Source organism: Ipomoea triloba, chromosome 14 (genome assembly GCF_003576645.1).
Source record: "Ipomoea triloba cultivar NCNSP0323 chromosome 14, ASM357664v1".
Classification (NCBI taxonomy): domain Eukaryota; kingdom Viridiplantae; phylum Streptophyta; class Magnoliopsida; order Solanales; family Convolvulaceae; genus Ipomoea; species Ipomoea triloba.
The window spans coordinates 22,927,690-22,953,037 of record NC_044929.1 but is presented as its reverse complement, the minus strand read 5'-3'; the positions used below and the strand labels follow the sequence as shown (position 1 = coordinate 22,953,037).

Below are 25,348 nucleotides of genomic sequence, written 5' to 3'. Positions count from 1 at the left end.
TTTGGAATGTGAAAACCTAGTTAGCTTACTTGAATGGAAATTGGGTGAAGTTAATATATTCAAAACGATCTAAGCTTGTATTGTCATGCTCTGCCACATTATAAAGACAAATTGGGTTAACAATTTAGTGGCTCTACCTAACTTGTGCCTTGTCGGGGGTGGATTGTGGGTTAGAGGTTTCATGGTCCGTCTAATCCCGTCAACCTTTGACAATACTAGTTGAAGTTATACACAAATTACATATACTCAAGTCCTATTGAATTTAAAATGATAAAAGTTAAAACCCTAATTTAATTTAAATTCAGATTTTGAAGTTTGGAATGAGTTTGAATAAGGTATTTAATTAAGTTGAAATGAAAATTTTTAAGGTATTTATGTATAATTGTATTGTATTGCGTTTGATAATATGTATTTTATTTGACTGAAACATAAAAAGAGTCAATATAAGACTCTAACCCATAACCTTTCATATGAGAGAGTCCCTTCATGCTAGAGCCGTCAAAATAGATTTAGCCCGTCGAGCCGGCCTGTCTCGCCCCCTACTTAGGTAGGAGGTGGGTTTCGAAAATAAAAGCCCGCCAAAGAGTGGGCTTTTTCGACCCGTAGGTTTGGTGGGGTGGCCCGCGGACCCCACCACATTATATATATATTATAAAGTAGTGTATATTATATATTATATATTATAAATTAAAAAAAAAAGTTTGGCGGGACCCGCCAAGGAGCGGGCATGTTTAGTCCGCTCCACTTAGGTCCGCGACGGGGCCGAGCTTTGGCCCGTCCCGTTCCGTCAACTCGTATTGACAGTTTTACTTCGTGTCACTAAACCACATTGCCACTAATTTATGTTATTATGTATACTATATATTGTAAATGTATCATTATAATAAATTAAATTTGTAATTCGAGCCTTCTTTTTTCTTTTAGGACTGACCGAAAAATGTCATCGGGAAATCACTGTATCCTCACGGAACAGGAAAGCTCCGAAGCCGACGGACTACCGGCGACATTGAACTCCGACGGAGACCCTCCAAAGCTCCCCATTGTAACACCAACAACAACCAGGTTCTACAATTTACTATCATTCTCTCTCCCTTAAATGATTTATCGTTGGTAGCACGCCACTAGCACGCACCGAAAAACACTGATACATGGCTCAAATGTTTGGTCTTTTTTTTTTTTTTGTGTGAAATGATGCCAGACACAAGTGCCCGGCATGCTTCAAACAGTACAAGGAAAAGAAACATCTCGTGGAGCACATGAAAATCTCTTGCCATTCTGTTCACGACCCCAAGTGTGGTGTGTGCAAAAAGCAATGCAAATCGTTTGAATCGCTGAGGGAACACATTGCCGGTGAGATGTTGGGCCATGATTATGAACACCCTTTGGCTAAAAAAGCTATCTTTATGGGTAATCTTGTTGAATTTCTTTGTTTTGTTGAACATTTAGGCCCGTTGTCCAAGGTTTGCTGTTCAAGAATCTTTGCAGAAAGAGGGTGTTCTCTGTGCTTGAAAATATTTGACAGTTCAGATTGTCTTAGCCAGCATAGTGACATATGTTGCCTCCCTGCTCCCATACCTATTGTAAGGAGATAGAGAAGTTCATGATCTCTCTTTTTTTAATGTTTTGGGTGACTAGGAAAATTCGATGGCGTGAACTGGGTAAACCTGTGACCCTAGCAGGGAAATCAATCTAAGTTGTTCATAATTGACTCTGGTTTAAACCAAGAAGGCAAGTAGGCCTCACCCACTAGGAGTCAAGTCACCAAGCCAATAGCCTGACGAATAGATCATGGATATGTGATATTTGAAATCTTTGTTAACTTGTAGCAGGACACAACTGGGGTGCCTTGTATAGAACCTCAAATTGATGATAATTTAGCTGTAATTCCTGTAAATGATGGGAGTGATTCTGGGCATGGTACGGAAGCAGTTGCCATAGGTTGTGCAATTGTAGGTGGGGGGAATGACGGGTCACTTGATCTTTGTGCGTGAGCGAAATTCACAGCTACTACCTGATGGTGTGCACTGGGTTGTGACCCTAGCTGGTAAACCAGCTTATGTTGCCCATAGCTGATCGGCTCAAACAAAGAAGGCTAATAGGCTGCTCCCACTGGGAGTTGAAGTTACCGAGCCTGCCTGATTAACTTGGCTGGGGTTGCCACGTTGAAATAGATCATGGATATGTGATATTTGAATTCTTTGTTAACTTGTTGCAGGACACAACTGGGGTGCCTTGCACAGAACCTCAAATCGATGATAATTTAGCTGTAATTCCTGAAAATGATGAGAGTGATTCTGGGCATGGTAGGGAAGCAGTTGCCATAAGTTGTGCACTTGTAGGTGGGGGGAGTGATGGCTCACTTGATCTCTGTGCAAGGGTATGCCTTGTTGATGAGGACGAGAACATAGTTTTCCACACTTATGTTGTTCCTCATATTTCCTTAACAGATTATAGGTAGGTACTAGGTGGCTGTTAGCATCACATTATCCATTACTTTTGATTGACGGTCTTTAGTTTCATGTTCATTTGTTGGCCTCATTGTTGTCATTTAGGTATGAAATCACTGGTATTACTGAAGAACACATGAGAGATGCGATGCCACTTGAGGAAGTGCGAGAGAAGATTTTACAGATTTTGTATAACGGGGAGTCCATTTCGAAGGTGAGAATGGGCGGTGGAAGGGCTAAGGCTCTCGTGGGGCATAGCCTTAACCGGTTCTTGTATTGCCTAGGAATGCATTATCCCGATCATTTGCTGAGGTAGGAATGCCTGTGTGAGTGTGTGACATCTTTTTAAGGTGCTTTAGCGTGTTCAGTTATATATAACGTGCCAAAACCAATATATCATTCTGCTGAATCATGCGTTTGTGTTTGCATCATTGATGAATTCCAACGTTTGTACGCAATAACAATACTTGTTGCCCCGCTATCTATGCACAGATACTGCAATTATCTGATCCAGATAAAGGCGATTCTTTGGTCTTTGTATTCAATTATACAGTCTCAAAACCTCTACCCTTCTCCTCGATTTTGCATCATTGATGAATACAAATATCTGGTGCGGTCTGCATTAACGCTACTCGTTTCTCCATTCTTGTTTCTGCAGAGATACATCAAAGTACCGCCCTTTGACAAAGACAAATTTTGTTAGCCACTCTCTCAAGTATCTTACCAAGACTTATCTAGGGCAAGTCACCTCACTTTGTTTACTTCATGCTTAAAAGCGATATTGTCTTAAATTTTCTTCGACTTTTAGCTTTGAAATCAACTAGTGTTTGGCTTCGAGCAACAGGTATGATATTCACGATGGTGTTCATGATCCCTACCAAGATAGCGTGACAGCAATGAGGCTTTACAAGAGAATGAGGTCCCAAGAACACCAGAGTTTCGCCTCTTTGGCTGCCCAACGCTCCCCCGGCTTCAGCGCTTTTAGCTCGGGGCAACTTGGAAGCATGACACCCGATGAACTTCTCGCGATTTCTGAATCAAACTACCGGTGTTGGTGTTTGGATTCCGGGAGAATATGAATACTGAATCTGTATGTTTCTTGCTGATCTTCTTGGATGTATTTATCAGATGATTCTGCAGTGAGATATTGCTTTGTGTCCAATCTTTTTCTTTACTCTGAATGCTGATTAGCTAACTTGAGATTTAAGCATTTGAATGCAAAACATATACTCAATCTAGTTTCATATTTTAATGTTTGTACTTAGCACATGGCTCATTAACATTAGAAGCTTCTCCCAGATGATTTTATTTAATTAATTCATGGCTCTCGGGTGGTCCAAGAGCCTGTGTACTGTCACTAACTTAGGTTACCTATAGCTGATTGACTTAAACTAAGAAAATCACTAGACAACTCCCGAAGGACAAAGATTTGGGTGAAACTCGCCATGTAACCCTAGTTGGTGAATGATTAAAATGACGCAAACCAACCTAGATTGTTCATAACTTATTGACTCACACCGACAAGTCAATAAATAGTTCTTACATGGAATTGAACTTTGAATATCGTGATTACTAAGTCAAATGTTCGATCAATTTGACTGATAGTTAACTTTTTATTTGTTTATTGTCAAATCTTGACTTTTTTACCGTACCTCATGGGTTCATAACCCGATAGTTTGAAATTTATAAAATTAGAAATAAACATTGATTCCTTTAGAACAATCAACCATGTTGATTTTTTGTCTGTGTTAAAACTCAATCAATGTGTTCTAGTGATATGGGGAAAGTTTTGAACCTTTCGTGGTGGATCATTCTTCTTCTTCAAAATTTGATGTCACCATCACCAGAGATTGGTTTTCTTTGTTTCCAAATTCGTGTTGCCACCGCAGTGGCTGCCTGTCGCATTTGGTCGTCCCGACACTATTCTGGGACTAACATGAATTGACTTTTCGGACATGTCGTATTAGTCGTTTTTTTAATTATATATTATACATACATGAATATGGACCGGAGACACAGAGATAAAGGAAATCAACCACTGGTTTCCACCTTTGATGACATCTTACTCCACTAATCCTACTTTAACACATTTGCTTTTGTTTGAATCTCTCAACCCAAGAGCCTCGCACGCCTGGCTCGACAGAACATTCAGAATGATATAAATTATAATAACTCAGTTGAATTTATCTATGTGACTAATTGAACTGTCAATTAATGGTCAATGTCAAATATTTTACATTGTATTCCGCATTAAACAAATTATACAACATTCATTATCTTCACCAACTGGTATGAAAGACTATTTAAGAAAACTAGAGCTTGGCAAGGGATTACAATACAAAGATAACGCCGTAAAAGTAGTCGTGAATCGTGATAGCTTTCTCTTCGTTTTAAAATGTCTTTACTTTTTTGCATTTCTTTGTCTAGACCGTATTGCCATAATTGAAGCGTACTATGTTGATGGTAATCATGGCAAAAAAGAGCATGACATTGTTGGCGAAAAAATTGTAGAAGAAAATGTAGTAACTTTACTAATATCTGTTTTCAGTTTGTCAAACGATCTACGAATCATGTTTCTCATAGTGTTGCTAGGGGCTGTTCCTAAGTAAGTTGTGACGAGTAACTTCATGTACCGTCTTTGTCTATAATGTATTGATATTCTCCTTTCAAAAATAAAAAAATACTCCTACTAATGAAGATACAAATATTAGAGATGAGTATGGAAGATTTTGAGGATTTTAATTTGTTACTTTTCTTAAAATATAATATCAAATAGAGTAATTAAAACTTGGAGAATTTCCCCATTTACATAGAAATCGCACATATACCCGCCTCCTATGTTGACCGGACCATTCCAATTTTCATTCTCCATTTCTCCCATTCAACATTGCCACTCTCCGATATTCTCTTGTTCAAAAAAAACAAAAGAAAAACCTAAGAATTTGCAGTTACTCGCCATGAAAGCTTACCTATAGATCTGCTCTAACCCTAGGGAACAAATTGAGTTCAATCCATGGCGGTGGTGACCGTACAGCCCAGCCACTGGTGGGATACTGCTCTGGAGCTCACTAAACTGGCTCAGGAAAGGGGCACTGACCCCCTGGTGTACGCCATGCAGCTCTCCTCCACTCTCAACGCCGCCGGCGTCGCCGTGCCTTCCACCGACGTCGCCGCGCTCCTCGTCTCCCACATCTGCTGGGCCAATAACGTTCCTATCACTTGGAAGTTCCTCGAGAAAGCCTTGACTATCAGGGTTGTGCCTCCGCTCTACGTTCTCGCTCTTCTCTTTTCCAGGTATCCTCTTCTGCTAGCAATAGATTTTTACATTTTCCACTGTAAAACTTATTTGATTGTGGCTGTGGTTTGAAATTTGAATTCAGTTTTATGGAGTATTTATCTTTTATTGCAGAGTGTTTGAAATTTGAATTGAGTTTTATGGAGTATTTATGTTTTATTGCAGAGTAATTCCGAACAGAAGGAGCTATCCAGTGGCCTATAGACTGTATATGGAGCTTCTGAAACGATATGTCTTTTCATTGACATCTATGATTAATGGTCCAAATCATCAAAAGTATGGCCATGGCCTTTTGATATTTGTTTTGAGATGATTGAAATGATTTAAATATGATTATGTTCGGTGTGTAAATTTTTGGCATGACTGAATATGCAAATGCAGGATTATGGCATCCATCAACGAGGCTCTTAATCTTTCACAGATTTTCGGGCTTCCAGAATGTGAAGCTGGGTTGATAATGGTGGAATTTGTTTTTGCAATTGTGTGGGGTTTAGTTGATGCATCACTTGATGATGAGGGATTGCTGGAGCTCACCACTGAAAAGGAATCTAGGTGGCTAGTCAGGACACAAGACATGGAAATAGACAACCGGGATACTTTTGACGCGAAGAAGGCAGAACAACATGAGTTATTGTTTAAAAAGAATACCATAATGGCTACTGAAATACTTGGTGAATTTTTCCGGAACAAAGTGACTTCTAGGATCCTTTACTTGGTGCGCGTGAACATGTAGGATTATATACCTTTTAGTGTCTTCTCTTTAATGCTCCATACTAGAAGAAATCTGTTTCTCTACTCCAACTATGGATTTCTCATGAATGTGACTCAAAAATGCTTTTTCACATTTCTCTATGCAAAATGCATTCTTGCACCTATTTCTTTCTGCATTTTTTAAAAAAAAAATATTGTGTGTGTGTGTATTTTGGAATAATACTATACTCACTTCCACTTTTTAGTCCATTTTTTACTCCTTGTTGAAGTAGCATGTTCTGATTGATTCAGAATAAAAGTGAACCACAATTTTTATTCATTTCCTTTTTTCTTCCAATAAAATTAAGATATGTTGTAGGAGTTTTACTCCCAAGAGTACACACAATTTTCCTATCTAATTATCTATATACATAATATAATTGCATTACTTCTTCTCCTTAGGCCTGCTCACTGGGAGTCCTTTATCCAGCATTTGCGGCTGCTTGCTTCAAACTCAACAGCATTGAGAAATTCAAAAACTATTTCCCCAGAGGCTCTGTTGCAGCTAACATCTGATACAAATGCATTCCTGCCAATTGAATGCAAAACAAGCACACTGCACCGGTTTAATGCGGTAGTGACTTCTTCTCTTGTATCTTCTGCCAGCCAATGTCATGGTACCAGTCCATCAGCTTACTGGCTGCCCATTGACCTCTTTCTTGAAGACGCCATGGATGGGACACAAGTGGCAGCTACAAGCGCTGCAGAGACACTCACTGGTAATTACACCCTATAATTCATATTCTAGTAGTTAAATTTACTTTCACCTGGTGCTGACTAGATCACTATTGTAGTTCTATAGGAGTTAAATTTTACTTTCACCTAATGCTAATTAGATTAGTATTTCAGTTCTAGTGAAGGCTCTTCAGGCAGTTTACCGTACCACTTGGCAGGACACATTTCTTGGATTATGGATTGCAGCACTGCGGCTTGTCCAAAGAGTGAGTGATAATTATTCATTCTCTTATTTAACTTAGTCTAGAGCCCTGGGCACACTTTGTTTCAAATGACACCAAGTGAAGTTTCATTTATTTAGGATATAAATGTAACTGGCACTGTATTTATTTTGGTATTATTTCCTATCCATTTAGGAAAGGCATTCAAGTGAAGGACCAGTACCCCGCCTTGATACATGTTTATGCATGTTATTGTCAATTACACCACTTGCAATTGTTAACATTATTGAGGAGGAGGAAAAGGAACTTAACCTTGCCAATCAAGGAAAAGAGTCTGTGGGAGAGCGTCGTCAAGACTTGGTTTCAAGCCTTAAACAGTTAGATGATTATGAAGGTTTATTGACTCCACCACTACAAGTGGCATCAGTGGCAAATCAAGCCGCTGCAAAAGCGATGATGTTTCTTTCTGGTCTAACGATTCCGAGTGGGTACTTTGATGGCATGAGCATGAATGACATGCCTATGAATTGCGGTTAGTATTTTCTGTCATCCCTATACACTTTTCAACATGTCACCGAATAAAACATTGATGCATGTGATTGATTGTGGTTGCTTGTAGCTGGAAACTTGAGACACCTGGTTGTTGAGGCTTGCATTGCCAGAAATATTTTGGATACATCTGCTTATTTCTGGCCTGGCTATGTAAAAGGTCGATGCAATCAAATACCTTGTGGCATTTCAGGCCAAATACCTGGCTGGTCTTCATTGATGAAAGGGTCTCCTATAACTCCTTCAGTGATAAGTGTGTTGGTTTCAACACCAGCCTCAAGGTATACCAATAGTTTTAAGTTATAAAATTTCCTGCTTTCCATTGCCAGATTTCTTCATGATCACTTCATTCAGTTAAGTAATATATGGAGCCTGCCACTAAAAAATTATTGCTTGGTGTTCTTGTTCGTGTTAAAGAAATAAGATGATTTATTAAGACAGAATTAGAGGAGAAATTCCAATAAGTACCGGGTATATAAATATCGGGTGACTAGCAGACTAGATATATCAAATAATGAAAAATTAATATTGGGTGATGGTGATTTATCCTATCAAGTTTCATAATACACTGCCACAGCTTGATGCAATCTAAATATTTAACAAAAGGTTAGAGCTTTGTTGTGTTATTATTCTGATCTGCTAATTGCAAAGGGAGTCTTTTAGGCCTTTAGATGGTAGTTGAAGGGCTATGATGCATGCATGCCTAACTCTTTTTGGAATAAACACACTCCAAATGATTTTTGAAAAATTCATTTAAGCATTAGAATTGCCAGGCATATATAACATCACTTCTGAAAAATTTTCTCCCTTGGTTTTTGAGTCCTGGATTAGATACCTGTTAAATGTCTAGAGTTCACTGACCATTTGGATGATAGTTAAATAACTTCCCAGTCAATAATTCCCATAAAAAAAGTTATGTGGTTAGTGTGTTCCTTAGCATTTCTTCACATCACTCTGCTCACCCTTTTGGCTCATGGATTTGATGGAAGTTTAGCAGAAATAGAGAAAATATATGAGATTGCAGTCAGTGGTTCAGATGATGAGAAGATTTCTGCTGCTACAGTTCTCTGTGGATCATCTCTTACTCGTGGTTGGAATATACAGGTACTCTGAACTATGTAATGTCTATAGGATAAATGTCAACGGTCACCACTGACTTACTTTTATGATATAGTGCTTTCTTAGAATTAGACTTGCTTTCTATTCTTGTTAGAAATTAGTTGTCTTTTATTGTGGAGTACTTATCAAAAGGTAAAACGAAGTTTCTTAATTCAAATATGGTTTTCTCTGTGTGCTTGCAGGAACATATTGTTCTGTTCATCACAAGACTGCTTTCACCTCCAGTACCTAAAGACTACACTGGAAGTGAAAGCCATTTGATAGGTTATGCTCCATATCTGAATGTTCTTCTTGTCGGAATATCATCTGTCGATTGTATACAGATTTTTTCCTTGCATGGATTGGTAGGTTGAACCTCATATGCTAGTTTCTTATTCTGAAGTTATTGTCAATGTCAACTAATTAGTAATTGGACCTGATAATCTTGAAGTCCTTATCTTATGGCTGATAAATGTTCAGGATAATTGTCAAAAGCTATGTACATAACCAGGTTTTGCATGAAGAGTCATTGGGTGTAACTATTAATATTATAAATAGAAGGCTTTTAAAATGTGGTTGTGGAAGGACCTTCCTTCATAAATTCAGATTGTGAATAGACAGCTGATAGAGCTTAAAACATATTTGACTTTACATTTCATTAACAGGGATATATGAGCAATGTAGAAGATAAATAAATTTTATGAAGAGTAGGAATCTTAGAGGGAGAAGATGAACATCGTGGGACTTATGGTTTGATATCTAACTATATTTTTTTTTATTTTTTTATAGGTTCCACAACTTGCTGGTGCATTAATGCCAATCTGTGAGATCTTCGGTTCTTGTGCACCCAATATTTCATGTACTCTTACAACCGGGGAGGAAATATCTTCCCATGCTGTATTTTCAAATGCGTTTACTCTTCTGCTGAAGTTGTGGAGATTCGATCAGCCACCTATTGAACATGTAATGGGAGAATTGCGTCCTGTGGGATCCAATTTAACTCCTGAATATTTATTATTGGTGCGCAACTGTCAGTTGTCTGCGAATGAAAATACACAAAACCAAATCAAGTGCAAGCGGTTTTCAAGACTTTTAGAGCCATGGTTTAGAGAACCCATATTCATGGACTCGTTTCCAAAGTTAAAATGTTGGTACAGGCAAAATCAGACGTGTATTGCTTCAACACTTTCTGGTCTTGTACCTGGAACTCCTGTCCATCAAGTTTTTGAAGCACTTCTGAATTTCATGTTCAGAAAAATAAGTAGGGGTGCACAACCTACTACTTCTGGAAGTAGTAACTCATCTGGGTCTGGAGAAGATTTGTCTATGCGTCTTAAAATACCTGCATGGGATATTTTAGAAGCCATTCCATTTGTGCTTGATGCTGCCCTAACAGCGTGTGCCCATGGACGGCTTTCACCACGTGAACTAGCTACAGGTTAGTATATGACTATCCATTGAACATTTTCTCTACATTATGAAAATGCTTGTCTGAAATTTGTGGGAAGTCTATGCTGTTGGCTTGCATGAAGGAGAGAGGAAAGACTACAAGAACTGCAGTTTAACAGACAATATAAATATTGTTGTTAAAAGATTTTTGTCCTAAAAGGCTTTCAAGGGATAAGATGCTAGATTTTTGTCCTTGAGCCTTGAGGTAATGCCTCCATTAGTTAGTATTTGTCCTTTAACAACTTTTAAGGGACATTATTGGTTTGCCCACCGCTGTAATTCTCTTCAAAGATCAAATTGGTATGATTTAGCCATAGCTCAATCTATTTTGCCTATAAGAAGGAAACAACACAAATAGTTTGGTCCATTTTTTGTGTTCAAGGCAGACATGATTTTATACCTAACTGCTTGTGTGATTCCCTGCGTTTGCATTTGACATCCTGGATGTATAGTCATGTTTAGTGCTTTGTAAATAGCTTACCTGGAAAATGGTGACATGATATCTATGCGAAGATGCTTTAACCAGTTCTCTTTCCTCTTTAACTTGCTGCTTTCATGTAATACCATGAACTCTCTCTCAGGGCTTAAGGACCTTGCTGATTTCTTTCCGGCTTCTTTGGCAACAATTGTAAGTTACTTCTCATCTGAAGTAACGAGAGGGCTTTGGAAGCCTGCCTCCATGAATGGAACTGATTGGCCAAGTCCAGCTGCAAATTTAGCCTTGGTTGAGCAACAGATAAAGAAAATCTTAGCTGCCACTGGCGTTAATGTCCCTAGTCTTGCTGTTGGTATGGACTCATTTCCTGATCTTGCTATACCAAATGCTTTTGGACAAGAAAATTTCTGAAATGCTTTATTTTATTTTTATTTTTTATTATCTCAAAATCTCTTTCAAACTGTTTAGTAATGATTGCATCTGTAGTGGACCTTGATTTATTAGAACCTTTTATATTTGCATGCTAGAAACATCAGACATGTTATTTAATCACTATATTCCAAACTAATGCTTTTGTTTCAACCGTAGGTGGAACCTCCCCATCTACTTTACCTCTACCTCTGGCAGCACTTGTTAGTCTCACCATTACTTATAAACTTGATAGAGCCACTGACCGCTTTCTAAACTTGGTTGGCCCTGCATTGAGTAACCTGGCCACTGGGTGTCCCTGGCCATGCATGCCTGTCATAGCCTCTCTCTGGGCTCAGAAGGTAAAACGGTGGAGTGACTTCCTTGTCTTCTCTGCATCCCGTACTGTATTCCACCACAACAGCGATGCAGTAGTTCAACTCCTTCGGGTCTGCTTCAGAGCTACATTGGGGCTAAATACTTCTATTACAGCAAGCAGTGGTGGCGTTGGTGCACTTCTTGGTCATGGATTTGGCTCTCATTTTTCTGATGGCATTTCTCCTGTTGCTCCTGGTATAATGTACTTGCGTGTGCATCGAGCTGTTAGGAATGTCCTGTTTATGGCGGAAGAAATCGTTTCCCTTCTGATGTGTTTTGTTAGAGACATTGCAAACAGTGGGTTACCACCGGAAAACCTGGAGAAACTCAAGAAAACAAAATATGGTATGAGATACGGTCAGGTCTCGCTCGCTGCAGCCATAACACGTGTCAAGCTAGCAGCTTCGCTGGGTGCTTCTTTAGTTTGGATTACAGGTGGCTTGGGTTTAGTCCAATCGCTGGTAAAGGAAACATTGCCATCTTGGTTCATATCAGTACACGCATCTGAACCCCAAACTGGAGGCTCGGGGGGCATGGTCGAAATGCTGAGGGGCTATGCCCTCGCATTCTTTGCAGTGCTCTCCTTAACATTTGCAATGGGGGTGGACTCAACGGCAATGGCTTCTAGGCGCGCCAAGGTGCTTGCCACGCACATGGAGTTTCTTGCAAGCGCACTCGAAGGGAAGATAACTCTAGGATGCAACGGGGCAACATGGAGAGCGTATGTCTTGGGTTTCGTAATCATGATGGTCAACTGCACACCAAACTGGATGACCGAGGTGGATGTAGGCGTCGTTAAGCAGCTGAGCAGGGGATTGAAGCAGTGGAACGAGGAGGAGTTGGCTCTCGGACTTCTTGGAGTTAGCGGAGTCCGAGGAATGGGTGCAGCTGCTGAAATGATCATAGAAAGTGGAGTGTGAATTTCGTAAGATGAATCAAGTTACAGATAGAGGTTAATCAACTATGTCTTTTACCATTTTAGGAAGTTCTTTTTGTTAATTACAGGCTACTGACTTGAATTGTTTTAGTAGCTTTTTACTGTTATCATGGACTGTTGACTATTGTGTATATTCCATCTCTGTAACCAACAGTTTCACCTTCTTGCAATCTTGTCTCAATCTTTATTCCTTATATAATCCCCCAATTTCCTCTAGGAAAATAGTGAAACTAGCAATAGTTCCTACACTTTGTTTCAGTTTATATGATTGATTTTTGTACGTGTGCGTAATGTTAAACAGTTCTACGTGTGTCACGTGATAAAATGTTTTACATCAATTTTTTGCATCATGTTAAAGAGTTAGTTATGGGTCATCATTTTTCCTTGTGTGTCTTGACTCTTGAATAAGAGTAACAGTTGCACTTCAAACTTGTCAGCACAATTTAGATTGGATTAGTTACATAGTAATAGGGATATTAGATAGCATTTTTTATTATGTCTTGGCTCTCGAGTAAGAGTAAGAGTCACATTTCACACTTGTCAGTGCATTTTGGATTAGATTAGTCTCATAGTGATAGGGATACTAAAGAAACAAACAAGTTCAAATGTGGCAAAGCTATATGCTTGTGGCATGTTGGTGACATGCTAATCAGCCTCAAATTAGATGGTTTCTTCTTCCTGTTTCAGTAGTGATGCATCTGCAACTTCTGAAACATTTTGCAGAATGACACTCACAGCTCTCACCCAAGAAGAATCAAAGCTGCAAGTTGAGGAGTCATGGAGAATGTATGCTTTGATCCAATCAGATGCGACCCGGAGCGCTGTAGTGAGACCCTATGTTACTACTTTTGCGCGAACTTCTCTTGGTGGTAACCAGCGGGCTGTTCATCTCCACATCGAGCGATAACGGCTCGCCCCCCCTAAAGACGGGATGAACATATGCATCTTGCAGGTAAACTTTCAGGTTCAGGTTCGGTTCTGTTGCCCGTTCTAACGTGTCCCTCACCATTGCTTCCTGCAGATGCAGTGTAGCAGCTGTAGTACAGGCAGTGGATTTTACAGACAAAAAAGGCGGTCTAACTGAAGAAAATTTAAGCTGATAGTGAGACTACACGTTACTGACCTGCAACGGGAACTTGACAAATGCAGACTCGAATCTCCCCTTGCAGAAATGATTGAACCAGATTGTCATAATCGGGAGAACCAGGATGACAGGCGTCGATCTGGGAATTTCTTTCGTGTTTATCAGCCCCATCAGCAGAACCTGGGAGGTTATCAACCCAATGATGATCCGACGATGCACATCTGGCCAAAAAGCTGCAGCGCTCTCGTACTTCTGATCATACACATTGATGATCTTGCAACAGAAACTATCAATTAGTCCCCTCTCCCTGCAGAAACTATCAATTCGTCGCTTCAGAAAGCGATAGCAAGCAAGCAAGCATACCTGATGGCGAAAAACGAGATACGCAAAGGCAAAGAAAACAATGATGAATGGGAGGAGCACAGGAGTGACTACAGAATACACAAGTCCGAGCAGGAAATAGAGCTGTATACGAGGCTCTGATACCGCGAAAGTTATAGAACCAGGATCCATCGCTTGCTCTCTGTCCAGGTCGGTCTTCACCAAAAAGCTGTTCTTGAGGTGAAACATGATCAGTGGAGACAATCTAAGAATCTCTGCCGCAATGGCAGACCAACCATCAACCATTATATAGGTAATAAAGAAGGTAGCCTTGATCGGAATGGCTACCCCGATAGTTCTCGGAATCCTGCAAGTTAAACAATAGAGAATTTCATTTCATAGCATGATCATTGCAGGCTGTGTTTTTCTGAATTGAAACATGTGCTCCATCTCAACTAAAAGCCTAACCTGATAGCTGGATTGCACATTTATGTTTATATATTATATGCTCAAAGAGAGAGAGAGAGAGAGAGAAGGAACATACTCGGTGGGCGCCTGATGCATAAATTTCTGGAGCTGCTCGAATGCTGCTCCCGTGATGATACTTCCAAGGAATACATTGACGAACAGAAACAAATGATACTTTGCAGCTGATGTTCTCTCCAGGGCCGACAGCGCTATATGGCCTTCTATTTTCGACATGGTCATCAGAACTGAGGGGAGCAGAATCAGAAATATCTTCAACGCAATTCCGGGGAGAAACCCCTGAATGAACGCCTCGATAACATCCCTGCGACATAAATTCAGTGAACAAAAACTCCAAGACTCACTAGAATTTCTGAAGCAGGAACTCATTTTTTTTGAGTACTATTGACTCTGTTACAATGCAGTATCTGTTCATACATACTTTCTCAACCTATTGAAGCACAAAGAGTCAATACCCCCACACTGGGGTTCAAACCTAAAACCTCTCGTTTGAGAAGCCACATCTATGAAGCAGGAACTCATTTAGTCACTTACACCTCTATCAGCTTCTTCAAGAAAGGGAAGACCTTCTCAATGCCATCAATGCTCGCGAGGGATTGAATGAAGGCGATGGGGATCATAAAGAAGAAGGTGAGGAAGAACAAAGCGACGCCCATTAACAGGCGTCTGATGTTGAGTTCGACGTAAGGAATGGACAGATTATCCCAGTAGACATCACGCGGTTCTGGTGCCCATTGTGTCAGCCAAATGGTGGGATTGCTCGATTGTTCTGTTTGAGCACAGACCGCTGCTCCCCACCGCGATGAAAATGAGACGAATGCTGCAGGAACTATCGCCTTTGGATCGTTCAGAACTTTATCTCTTTCTGCCTCTTCCTACATGAATCTGTCATCTATGATAGCAGCAAAAACACAGATCATAACTCATAGCCAGAGGGAGTGAATGAATTTAATTACCTCTTCACTGAACTTCTGTATCTCAGCAGTATAGTAGTCAATGGCATCCACTGTTGTTCCCACAAGGCCCCAAGGTCCTGTCTATACATGACTGAACATGAGACTTTGAATTATACCACAGAGATGGTTAGGATCAAATGCATACCATTACGTCAAAATCTATAATTTGAGCACAGAAGCAACTTTATTTCCTTATATCTACCATATTTTCAAAAGGCAGAGTACTGGACTAGACCCTTCAGGCCTCCGCCCAACAATCCCTTTAGCTACTAGTCTTCGCCAATCAATCCCCACTCCTAGCATCCGCCAACCCGTGACTTGACTCTTGTACTACTTGTTAGGATCAAATGTTTATCACTATGCCAAAAGTTATAGCTCGTAGTGAAAACGTATTTCTTTATACCTGTCATATTTTCGAGAGGCAGAGTGCTGGACTTGACCCTTCAGGCCTCCGCCCAACAATCCCTTTAGCTACCAGCCTTCGCCAATCAATCCCCCTTCCCACCTCTTAGCACCTGCCAACCCGTGACTTGGCTCTTATACCACTTGTTAAGATCAAACGCTTATCACTATGCCAAAAGTTATAACTCGTAACGAAGACATATTTTCTTATACCCGCCATATTTTGGAGAGGCGAGGTGTTAGATTTAGCCCTTCAAACCTCCGCCCAACAACCCCTAGCCACCAATTTCTGAACTTGTCCCTTCACCAGCCTCCCCCCAAAAAGATCATCACATTTATGCTCAAAAATGAGTACCTTTGTTCTTGGCTTGTTGCTAGGATTTCTCTCATACTTTGTCTGGTAGTAAGCAAGCCAATTTGTCAGATTCTTCTTCTTCTCCATCAATTTTGCCAGGTTGTTTGCATTGTACACAACCTAAAACTTTCACAACTTTAAGGCCATCATAAAAACAAACATTGTTTTTTAGAACTGATGAAAAACAGCAGTCTAGGTAGCTAATTGGAGATCAACAAATTAAACCTGGTGCAGAAGGTAACGTTCTGGATGGTTTACACAGAAGAAGTGTTCAACATGATCACTAATGGATTCATCAGGGTCTGCAGGGACACTTCTCACAAGAACCTTAAAAAGGGAATGAGGTTAGGGTTAGGTTGTAATCATAAGCAAAAGATGAATTGATATGATGATGAACATATATATGCACCCACAGTGAACTGATCAGGACGACGCTCTGAAGATGCCAAGAATTGCAGCCTTAAGGTGGATATAATTTGGTACTCTTTGTAGAGAGCATATAAGGTCCAAAATGTGACCACATAAGCCATTCCTATGTGTGCCCATAACCTGCAAGATACTAGCCAACTGTAGGGTCAATAACAGTGGATGAACACCCTAATTAAACAATCTTTGATGACGAGGAAACTTAGCCTTGTGACCCTAAACGGTAAATGGTAAAGGACTACAAGCAGATAAACCAAGTTATTAGATTGTTATCAATGGCTGACTCCTGTCTTGTGATTCTAGTTGACAGGCCGGTCCTAGACTTGTGGCTCTAATTGGCAAAGAACTGCAAGGAAGTAAACCTGATTAGGTTGTCCATAATTGACTGGCTCTACCCTTATGATCCTATCTAGTAAAGGACCCTAAGGAGTTAAACTAACTTAGATTATCCATAGCCGGTTAGGGTTAGACCCAACCTTGTGACTTTAACCGACAAATGGTCACAAAGAGGTAAACCAGCTTAGATTGTTCATAATTGGCCGGTGTCAGCCTTGTGATGTTAGCTGTCAAAGAAACATAAAGAGGTAAATCAATTTCGCTAACTGACTCAAACTAGAAAGACGACTTGAAACCTTGTAATTATCAAAGTAACAACTAAACCGACTTGAATACTTACCTTGGTGATCCAGCATCAACATTTGAGATTGAAAGCTTATCAATAGCACTATATGTCAAGTCCTTGTGCCTATCCAGCGATTTCCCGGTGCAATTAACAGGTACCAAGATAGTTAAAGCAAGAACTGTGATGGGAAGAAATATCTTCAGTCTGCAACAACAGTACAGTAGTTTCCAGATGAGATGACAACTTAAAACTCCAGAAATTGGGATTATATTGGTCCTGTTCGGTAAAATAGTTAGCTTATCAATTAATTTTGTCTTATTTGACCACTATTAGTTGTTTGACTTGGTTAAAAAATTAATATAAATATTTAGTTAATCAGCTTTTTTAACTCCAAAATGCTAAAATTCAAAAAGCTGTTCAAAGCAACTATTTCAATTAGTTTTTTGAGAAAAGATATTATACCAAACAACTATCAGTTAACAACTAACTTACCAAACATCTTTCTACAGGCTAATGTTATCAACTAGTTGTACGCTCTAACCCAATCAGCTAACAGCTAATCAACTAGTTATACCCTATAATCCAATCAGCTAACAACTAATTTACCAAACACCATTATACAATCAACTAATGTTATCAACTAACTATACCTTCTAACCCAATCAGCTAACAACTAATTTACCAAACATCTTTCTATAGTCAGCTAATGTTATCAACTAGTTATACCTTATAACCCAATCAGCTAACGGCTAACAGCTATCGGCTAACAATCATTTACCAAACAGGCCATTCAACAACTCACCCAAGAAGATAAATCCTTATGTACACCGCAGAATCAAGGCCTGCATGTTCTATAAGCTCAGGCTGTGGCATTTTGAGAGCTGCAGGCATCCAGTTCAAGAACCTTATGTAGGTGTTGCAATCCAGATTCACAAATTTCTTCACAATAGGCCCAGAGCTTCTTGGGCTGGCGCGTATGCCCTTCAAATACCATTTTGGGAAGTACACCCTATCGTTGAAGGGTTGAAGTCGCAGAATTGCGAAGGCCACTAGGAATGCAAATGCAGATAGAAGGTTGATCGTTGCAGAAAGGACAATATCCTCGGAACCCGCCATATCTGCCTGCAAATAATGCTACCTAAAACTGACCTAAAAAAAATGCATGCATGCATGCATGGAATTTAAGACCAGGAAAGAAAACAACATAGGGGAAGATGATGGAGAGATATAATGCAAAAAATTATATATATTCCAGAATGGTATGATGGCTCCTAAACGTCCCAAATGATCAATGGCGGATCCATAAAGCCACAAAAGATATATATTTGTTTTGCCCTTTCCGGCAAGCCGGCCAGCCAGCCAACCAAAGAAGTTTGTGTTGCGTTGGATGGAATATATGCCCGGCGGCGAGTTGCTGTAGAGAGGCGACGACGGAGAATTGAACGGAGAAGAAGGTAAGAGAAGACCGGAAGACCGGATTTTGGTTGGTGATTCCAAGGTACGTTAGGGTGATTTGGCATTCATAGTTGTTATGAACTACAAACACTCCAACAGACAAAGTGAATTATGGTTCATATTATAAAGTATAAAATATAAGAATAGAGCTTTTATATTAATGAATATTCATGTTGGCTTTTTACTCCCACCTAATGTGAGTATGTGACACATTCTAATAATAGAGTTTTACTATTTAAGAATACACATTTTCATTTTCTATAATAGTGTGTATATATATTTGACATATTGATAATCGAAAGATATAAAATCCTCTCCGCTCACTTAAAGAAAAAAAAAATCAAGAATCAAATTTGTGAAACGTGACAAATTAGTAGACCTCTTCTCGTTCGGACATGTGAATTAGAACTTGTAATGTCTGATTGTACATTCACCAATAAGTGATTCTAGGTGCATCATGAAACCCACATTTCTATAAGTAGTGTGATGGAATAATTACAAATAGACCCAGAGAGGGACAACATGAAACGAATCAAGTTTGAAGCACCAGAGGGTACCTGGAATTGAGCCCAACTGACCCTGGCTTGGCCATGAGGTCGGCCGTACGGCCGAGCTCAGCGCTTAGCCACGTGGTGGACCACCTTGGCCGAGGTTCGCCGTCTCAACCAAGGTCGACCTCCTCAGCCGAGGTTGCCCACGTGGTGGGCTACCTCGGCCGTGGTCCGTCATCTTGGCCAAGGTCGGCCTCCTCAGCCGAGGTAGGTCGAGGTCGGCACTCGGTCGAGCCCAGTGTTTGGCCAAGTGAAGGGTCTTCACTTTGGTTCGAGTCTTGCGGCGTTTTTTGCGGTCCAAGGCAGTTGTAACTCCTCACCATATTCTCTGGGGTAGTTAGGGTCAATTTAGAATATAAAATCACCCCATTGTGTCTTGTTGAGGGAAAGCCTACCCATCTATCTTGTCCTAAGAACATACTTGTCTTGTTATTACACGGTTCTCAGAATTGTAATAACTTTATCTCTTATCTGTGATATATATATACCTTAATTTTCCAATTATTACATATCTCTTATATCTAGTTATCCCTTACATAATCAAGTTTGGTAATTCGGGCCACATGAGTTATTAAAATCCATCATAGTGGTTATTGATATATATGCCCCCATATGAGGGGGGGTTGGGCATAGTAGATAAGGCTCGGAAGCCATTCTCATGCCGCGCTTTAACGCAACAGCCTTCACGTGCGACTTTGACTCCATATTGAGCCTTTAGCCATGGGCCACGACACGCGTCATTCTCGCGACGGCGACGCCACAATATTTCCGTGGACCGGCGAAAGCGAGTTGGCGTCCGTCTGCAACAACGGAGTGATGATCTGATCTGATCTGTAAAGAAATGACTGGAAACTGGATTGTCCCCGCCGGCAATCATATGTGGCCGGCAAGCATGTGGTCTGTGATTATGACTGAATGGATGGGCTCATTAAAGACCAATTCTTGATTATGGAGTTTGGCTTTATTAGCTCCAAGATAATATACATATAGCTATGACACATACTGTACGTACCCACCAAATTAAAGTGTTTGGTGGGGTGGTGTGAATTATGGTTCATGAATAAGATATATAATCATATATGATAAGACCAAGGTTCTTATTAAGTATGTATATCATTATGTGGTACCAGGATGTTTAATTAGGGTTTTACTGTTTGTACAATGTCAAAAAGGTAAATTATTCGAGGGATCGTATGTGTGACTTCAGCAGTGCCCTTTTTTTAGGTGGAGCTCACTTTGTGACTCTAGTTGATAAAGCGTCACAAGGAGGTAAACGGTATCGGCTTATGGTTACTTCTTTCTCGCCTTGTCTTTCTTTGTATGTAAGAGATATAGGGCTGGTATACTAGAAAAGAACGAGGATTGGATCAATCAATCTATTTTATGACGAAGCATAACTGCTCACCCAAGTGATATTTGTTGAGAGATAGGAGCTTTCGGTGGAACAGATGAACTACACCCTACTCTTGCTTTAATTTTAGATATAGATGTGTGCTAGGACATATGGCTTGTGGCCGGGTACTTCACCTTGTGACTCTAATATGCAAATGATTATAAAGTGATAAATCAACTTTAAGTTTTTATAATTAACAACTCTCTCTAGGAAAAATTGTAATTTTGATCTTTTAGTTATACCTGAAGTACAATCTTGGTACCTGAGCTATATGCGTGACTATTTTTAACCCCTAAGTTATGCATGAAGGGGTGATTTTAGTCTCTCGGGTACTATTTCTACCACAAATTTCCCACTTAATAAAGTGATTGATTTGATCATTCAATGACTAAAATCGTCACTTAATACATAACTTAGGGGTTAAAAGATGGTCACACACATATAATTCATGAATTAAATCTATACTATGAATATAACTGAAAGATATAAAATGTAATTTTTTTAAAATTAAACTTGGAACTTTGTAGTTACCGATTATTTGAGCAATTTGACTGCAAATTTCTTAGAACATATAATGCATGCCCAATAATAAAGTGTGTAGACCAAATAGTGAAGGGGGTTGGGATAGGTGAGCTGACAAGTGGCATGTTCTAATTGGGACTTCCACTGAATAGCAGACAGTAGTAGGGACAAAAATCAGGTGAGATGTCGACAACGTTCTTCCACGGCGATGTTGGTGTCCGCTCAGGATAAGGCTCGGACGATTCTGTCAACACAATTTCATTGTTCATGTACACGTTTCAAATTTTAAAAACAAACAATTTTTTTTTTAAATAATTATTGAAGGTATAAGTCTTAATTTATTCCTATGATTGATTACAATAATGCATTCAGAACATTCAGTTAATACCTGCGTTCAGCAGGGCAGTTTCACCCAAAAAAAAAAAAAAAGTTAATTAGTGGAGTTAATTATAAATGTGGTGAAATTTCAAAATTTTAACTTCTAAAATATGGTGAAATTTTTTAAAAATTATGATTGAAAATCAATTCTTAATAAATGAATTTTTTAATCACTTTAATTTAGAGGAATACCATTACCATATGCATAAAAAAACTTATTTTTATTAATTAAATTAGTATTATTTATTTATTTATTTATAAGGTTTACATGTAAACTCAAAAGTACATTAAAAATGTATTAGTTACGAAAAAGAAATTTTTAAATTATTAGAAATTATGTTTAAAAAAAAGTAATTTGAAATTTTGAATATTGCAAGTTGGAAGTTATAAAATGGACCATAGGATTGCATGTGTGTTTATAGGGAGAACTAAATAATTTCATATTAAAAAAGAGTTATTTTCGCGTAGTCTCTCACGTTATGTCGTACGTTTTCATGACAGTCCATAACAGTTCCATATGTGTTTGTCTCTACGTTCCCAAAATGTGTAAAATATTTGCTTATTATTAGGAAAAATATTTCCTGTTTTTCTGCTCCTCTTTGCCCGACTCTATCACCAACTTCATTAATTAAAATACTATCAATAAATCAATAATATATACTTATTGTTTTTAAGCATAAAAAGAGTGATGGAGTAGGTGAAGTATGATTATCATATTAGAAGAACACGAATTTAATTTGATAATTACCAACCCCCTCTTGGTTGACTTGTCACACAGGATCTTTCTAGTACCCGCTTATCTTTCTTATGTGATTTGCAAACTATTATACCACTTTTAAACAGCGAGTATCGTCAAAAAAAATGGGGGCCTAAATAACGTTTATAATCAATAGACTTTTAAAACTCTAGGGGTTGCAAAAAATGCATGTGTGTAGGCTGAGAAGATCTACGTCCCGGCCCCCAATTTGCATACCTATTTATTGCTTCTCTATGTATGTGTTTGATAAGAGTAATCAGATTCAATCTCTATTAATTATGCGTAGATCAGACCGAGAGGATGAAGATCAAGTATTCTGGCCAACTAGCTATAGCTTGTTGCGGGCTGCTAGTGGGGACTGGGATAGGGCCGGCTTCTTAAACACATATTCATTATATTACTTCTCTATACATGTGTTTGATAGAGCAAACTCAATCTCTATTAATCATTTGCACACGTAGACGTCAGAACGAAAACCATATATTATGGCCAATAAGTTTACACACTCGTTCGTCATCGGATCCTTGTATAATATGAATTTTTGTACAAGTTTTAAATTGAACCATTCATGTATACCAAAAATAATAATAACAAAAACATACAAGACAGCACATTGTTAAAAATATATTTGGTTACCAAAAACGAGTGCATGCATTAACTAAAAAGAGAAATAATGAATGGGGCACATAAATGCATTGTTTGAAGAGAAGAATGCATGAATGAGACAGTGATGGCCCTCTACCCTGCCCAAGTTGATAACAAGTCCCTTTCAGTCCTAGTTGGCAATTAAGCAGACAAAACCATATAAACTCTTTGTTTGCCACTAAATAGTTCAGTCTACAACAAAGCCCTCTCCTTAGCCTCCACCACACATTGCCCCTTCCAATATCTTCCCCTCCCTTCCCCTTTCTCCCATATAAAACCCCCCCAAAACTCCCATCTCTCATCATCAACCCAACAAACAAACCTTAATTAGCTTCAACTAACAAGCTAAGCTAATTAAGCAGTTCTTGGCTTTTCTTCTTCTTCTTCAATTCTTCTGTTACTACAACAACAACCCTCTAAGATATATGGCAGCCGGTTCCATGTCTTCGTCTCTCCGAGGAGGCTCCAAGCTCCGGCCATGGCGGGCCGGGTCGAAGCAGATTCGAGAGCAGAGGGCGCGGCTCTACATAATCTGGAGATGCACGGTGCTGCTCCTCTGCTGGCATGACTGAATTCAATATATACATACATATATAGCACTAGACTAGCTCATCATACAGGTAGTGTAGCCATGTACAGTACAAGGCTATCTGCATCCCTGAAATACACTCCCCGGGCCACTACAAAAAAATACAGTAGAGAATTAATGTCGATTTTGTACTACCTCAAGAAAACACTGAAATACATATTCGATCATCATCATGAACTTTATCAGTCAGTAAATCTGATTTTTCTTGTACCATAGGGAAAAGATAGATTGTACAGAGTTTTGTGTAATTAACATATTACAAAACTGATTTCTCATTCTTAGCTTCTCTATGAATCTTGATCACTTCTAGGTTTGAAACGTTATATGTTTGTGAAGATTCTTGTTATCTTATAGTTACGTGTAATAACGTGACCCAGGCCATAACATTGTCAAATATAATTTTGGGATTGATTTGAATTTAGGAGTGTTTTAGTTACCTAAAAATATATTAAAGAAAAGAGTGGAATATAATGATTGGTTTATAGAGAAAGAAAATTAATGTTCATGCAAGATGGATGAGCTAATAAGATCTGCTACAAACACATACCAAATTATAATCCACATTCTTTAATCTTTATGATAATTTGTTCTACTGGTCCGGCGACCTAATCGAGAGAACATGAAAAGCTTATGAATGATTAATATTTGTAATTGTATATAACGTGGGTGGGGGGTTGTTTGTTAGTATGTATCATAAAACATTAATATTTACGAAATGATGGAGGGAAAGAATGTAATGTTGAAAACGGGTTTTCTGTTAGTGTTGTTGGTGGTGTGTCACGCGGCGGAGAGCAAGTGGATGCCGGTGATGCCGGTGATACCCAACCGCCCGCTCTGCACGTCGCAGTTCACGCTCGTGAACCACGCGTGCGCGTTCCTGCCCTACACGCCCACGCCGCACCACCGTTCCCCGCCGTCACCGCAGTCTTCGGTTTACTCGAGCGACGTCGACGACCACCACCGCCGCCACCACTCCCCGCCGGAGGGCGGCGGCCGTCATCACCATGACGGCGACCGGAACCACCAGGACGGCGGCCGGCACCACCAGCAGGACGGCGGCGGCCGGCACCACCACCAGGATGGCGGCGGCCGAGGACGGAGGAGCGGGGAGGGGCAGCACCGGAGGCACCGGCGCCGGCACCACCACGAGTCCGATGTGCAGCAGGACTGCTGCCGGTGGCTCAAGGAAGTCGACGACGAGTGCGTGTGCGATTTGCTGGTTCACCTGCCGCCGTTCCTGTCCCGGCCGCTCCACAGGTACACCGTCAGGGTCGACGACACCTGCACCGTCACGTTCCAGTGCGGTTCCAGACTCAAACTGCCATAGCCGCCGTCCGCCGCCGCCGGCGGCGGTAGCTAGGAGCAACCTAAGTTGTACGTGTTTACATATATACATACATACTACTTACAGTTTTTGTGTTTTGCAGTCTGTTAATTAACTACCTTAATCTGCGCTTTTTTTCTTTTCTTTTCTTTTTGGTTTTTCGATCCAACTATGATGTAACGTTGTGGCATTAGGATATATATACTATATATATATATATATATATGGATCATCATCCATATCGATCTTGTAACGCTTGTTGTTGTGATAGATTATTAATCAAATAAATTACTCTCTCATTCCCATGTCGTTGCGTTCTTACTTCTTAGTGTTGTTAATTATTACCATTTGGAATATTTTCTCTGCATAAAGCTTGAAAATTAGAAGGTAGATATATATATATATATATATATATATATATATATATGCAATTTGCTTA

The 25,348-nt window shown here is 39.6% G+C and overlaps 4 protein-coding genes and 1 long non-coding RNA gene across 5 annotated transcripts; 4 read left to right on the top strand and 1 right to left on the bottom strand.

The window, feature by feature from the left end:
• The first annotated feature begins 937 nt into the window (after positions 1-937).
• LOC116005023 lies at positions 938-3,691 on the top strand. The gene is made up of 7 exons (XM_031245240.1): positions 938-1,062; positions 1,199-1,350; positions 1,447-1,580; positions 2,216-2,454; positions 2,553-2,759; positions 3,106-3,186; positions 3,292-3,691. The coding sequence occupies exons 1-7, from the start codon at positions 938-940 to the stop codon at positions 3,524-3,526; spliced, it is 1,173 nt and encodes a 390-aa protein (XP_031101100.1). The 3' UTR covers positions 3,527-3,691.
• A 1,592-nt stretch (positions 3,692-5,283) lies between these two features.
• LOC116005348 (mediator of RNA polymerase II transcription subunit 33A-like) lies at positions 5,284-12,859 on the top strand. The gene is made up of 12 exons (XM_031245630.1): positions 5,284-5,741; positions 5,908-6,018; positions 6,124-6,471; positions 6,895-7,211; positions 7,342-7,433; positions 7,584-7,920; positions 8,008-8,218; positions 8,927-9,041; positions 9,239-9,400; positions 9,825-10,473; positions 11,066-11,272; positions 11,509-12,859. Exons 1-12 carry the CDS (start codon positions 5,461-5,463, stop codon positions 12,624-12,626), a joined length of 3,948 nt encoding a protein of 1,315 aa, XP_031101490.1. The 5' UTR covers positions 5,284-5,460; the 3' UTR covers positions 12,627-12,859.
• A 564-nt stretch (positions 12,860-13,423) lies between these two features.
• LOC116004867 (CSC1-like protein At4g02900) lies at positions 13,424-18,411 on the bottom strand. Its single transcript, XM_031245056.1, has 11 exons — positions 18,098-18,411; positions 17,350-17,499; positions 16,661-16,796; positions 16,473-16,574; positions 16,248-16,367; positions 15,491-15,571; positions 15,069-15,409; positions 14,593-14,838; positions 14,091-14,415; positions 13,767-13,979; positions 13,424-13,658 (listed from the first exon to the last, which is right to left on the bottom strand). The coding sequence occupies exons 1-11, from the start codon at positions 18,409-18,411 to the stop codon at positions 13,446-13,448; spliced, it is 2,241 nt and encodes a 746-aa protein (XP_031100916.1). The 3' UTR covers positions 13,424-13,445.
• On the top strand, positions 13,491-14,216 carry LOC116004288. The gene is made up of 2 exons (XR_004094771.1): positions 13,491-13,595; positions 13,665-14,216. It is a non-coding gene; the product is annotated as an uncharacterized LOC116004288 (long non-coding RNA).
• A 5,156-nt stretch (positions 18,412-23,567) lies between the features above and the next one.
• LOC116004325 lies at positions 23,568-25,086 on the top strand. Its single transcript, XM_031244317.1, has one exon. The coding sequence runs from the start codon at positions 24,301-24,303 to the stop codon at positions 24,910-24,912; it is 612 nt and encodes a 203-aa protein (XP_031100177.1). The 5' UTR covers positions 23,568-24,300; the 3' UTR covers positions 24,913-25,086.
• Positions 25,087-25,348: the final 262 nt, after the last annotated feature.

What these genes read in the sequence shown, in the direction of transcription:
- LOC116005023 (XM_031245240.1), top strand. Translation starts at nt 938, where the DNA reads ATGTCATCGGGAAATCACTGTATCCTCACGGAACAGGAAAGCTCCGAA. An exon ending in GCTGAGGGAACACATTGCCG is followed by an intron (nt 1,351 to 1,446) that starts GTGAGATGTTGG and finishes TTGAACATTTAG; the next exon opens with GCCCGTTGTCCAAGGTTTGC. An exon ending in TATCCCGATCATTTGCTGAG is followed by an intron (nt 2,760 to 3,105) that starts GTAGGAATGCCT and finishes TTGTTTCTGCAG; the next exon opens with AGATACATCAAAGTACCGCC.
- LOC116005348 (XM_031245630.1), top strand. Translation starts at nt 5,461, where the DNA reads ATGGCGGTGGTGACCGTACAGCCCAGCCACTGGTGGGATACTGCTCTG. An exon ending in TGACATGCCTATGAATTGCG is followed by an intron (nt 7,921 to 8,007) that starts GTTAGTATTTTC and finishes GGTTGCTTGTAG; the next exon opens with CTGGAAACTTGAGACACCTG. An exon ending in ACCACGTGAACTAGCTACAG is followed by an intron (nt 10,474 to 11,065) that starts GTTAGTATATGA and finishes ACTCTCTCTCAG; the next exon opens with GGCTTAAGGACCTTGCTGAT.
- LOC116004867 (XM_031245056.1), bottom strand. Translation starts at nt 18,411, where the DNA reads ATGGCGGGTTCCGAGGATATTGTCCTTTCTGCAACGATCAACCTTCTA. An exon ending in AACGTTACCTTCTGCACCAG is followed by an intron (nt 16,368 to 16,472) that starts GTTTAATTTGTT and finishes TGAAAGTTTTAG; the next exon opens with GTTGTGTACAATGCAAACAA. An exon ending in TACAGAAGTTCAGTGAAGAG is followed by an intron (nt 15,410 to 15,490) that starts GTAATTAAATTC and finishes AGATTCATGTAG; the next exon opens with GAAGAGGCAGAAAGAGATAA.
- LOC116004325 (XM_031244317.1), top strand. Translation starts at nt 24,301, where the DNA reads ATGATGGAGGGAAAGAATGTAATGTTGAAAACGGGTTTTCTGTTAGTG.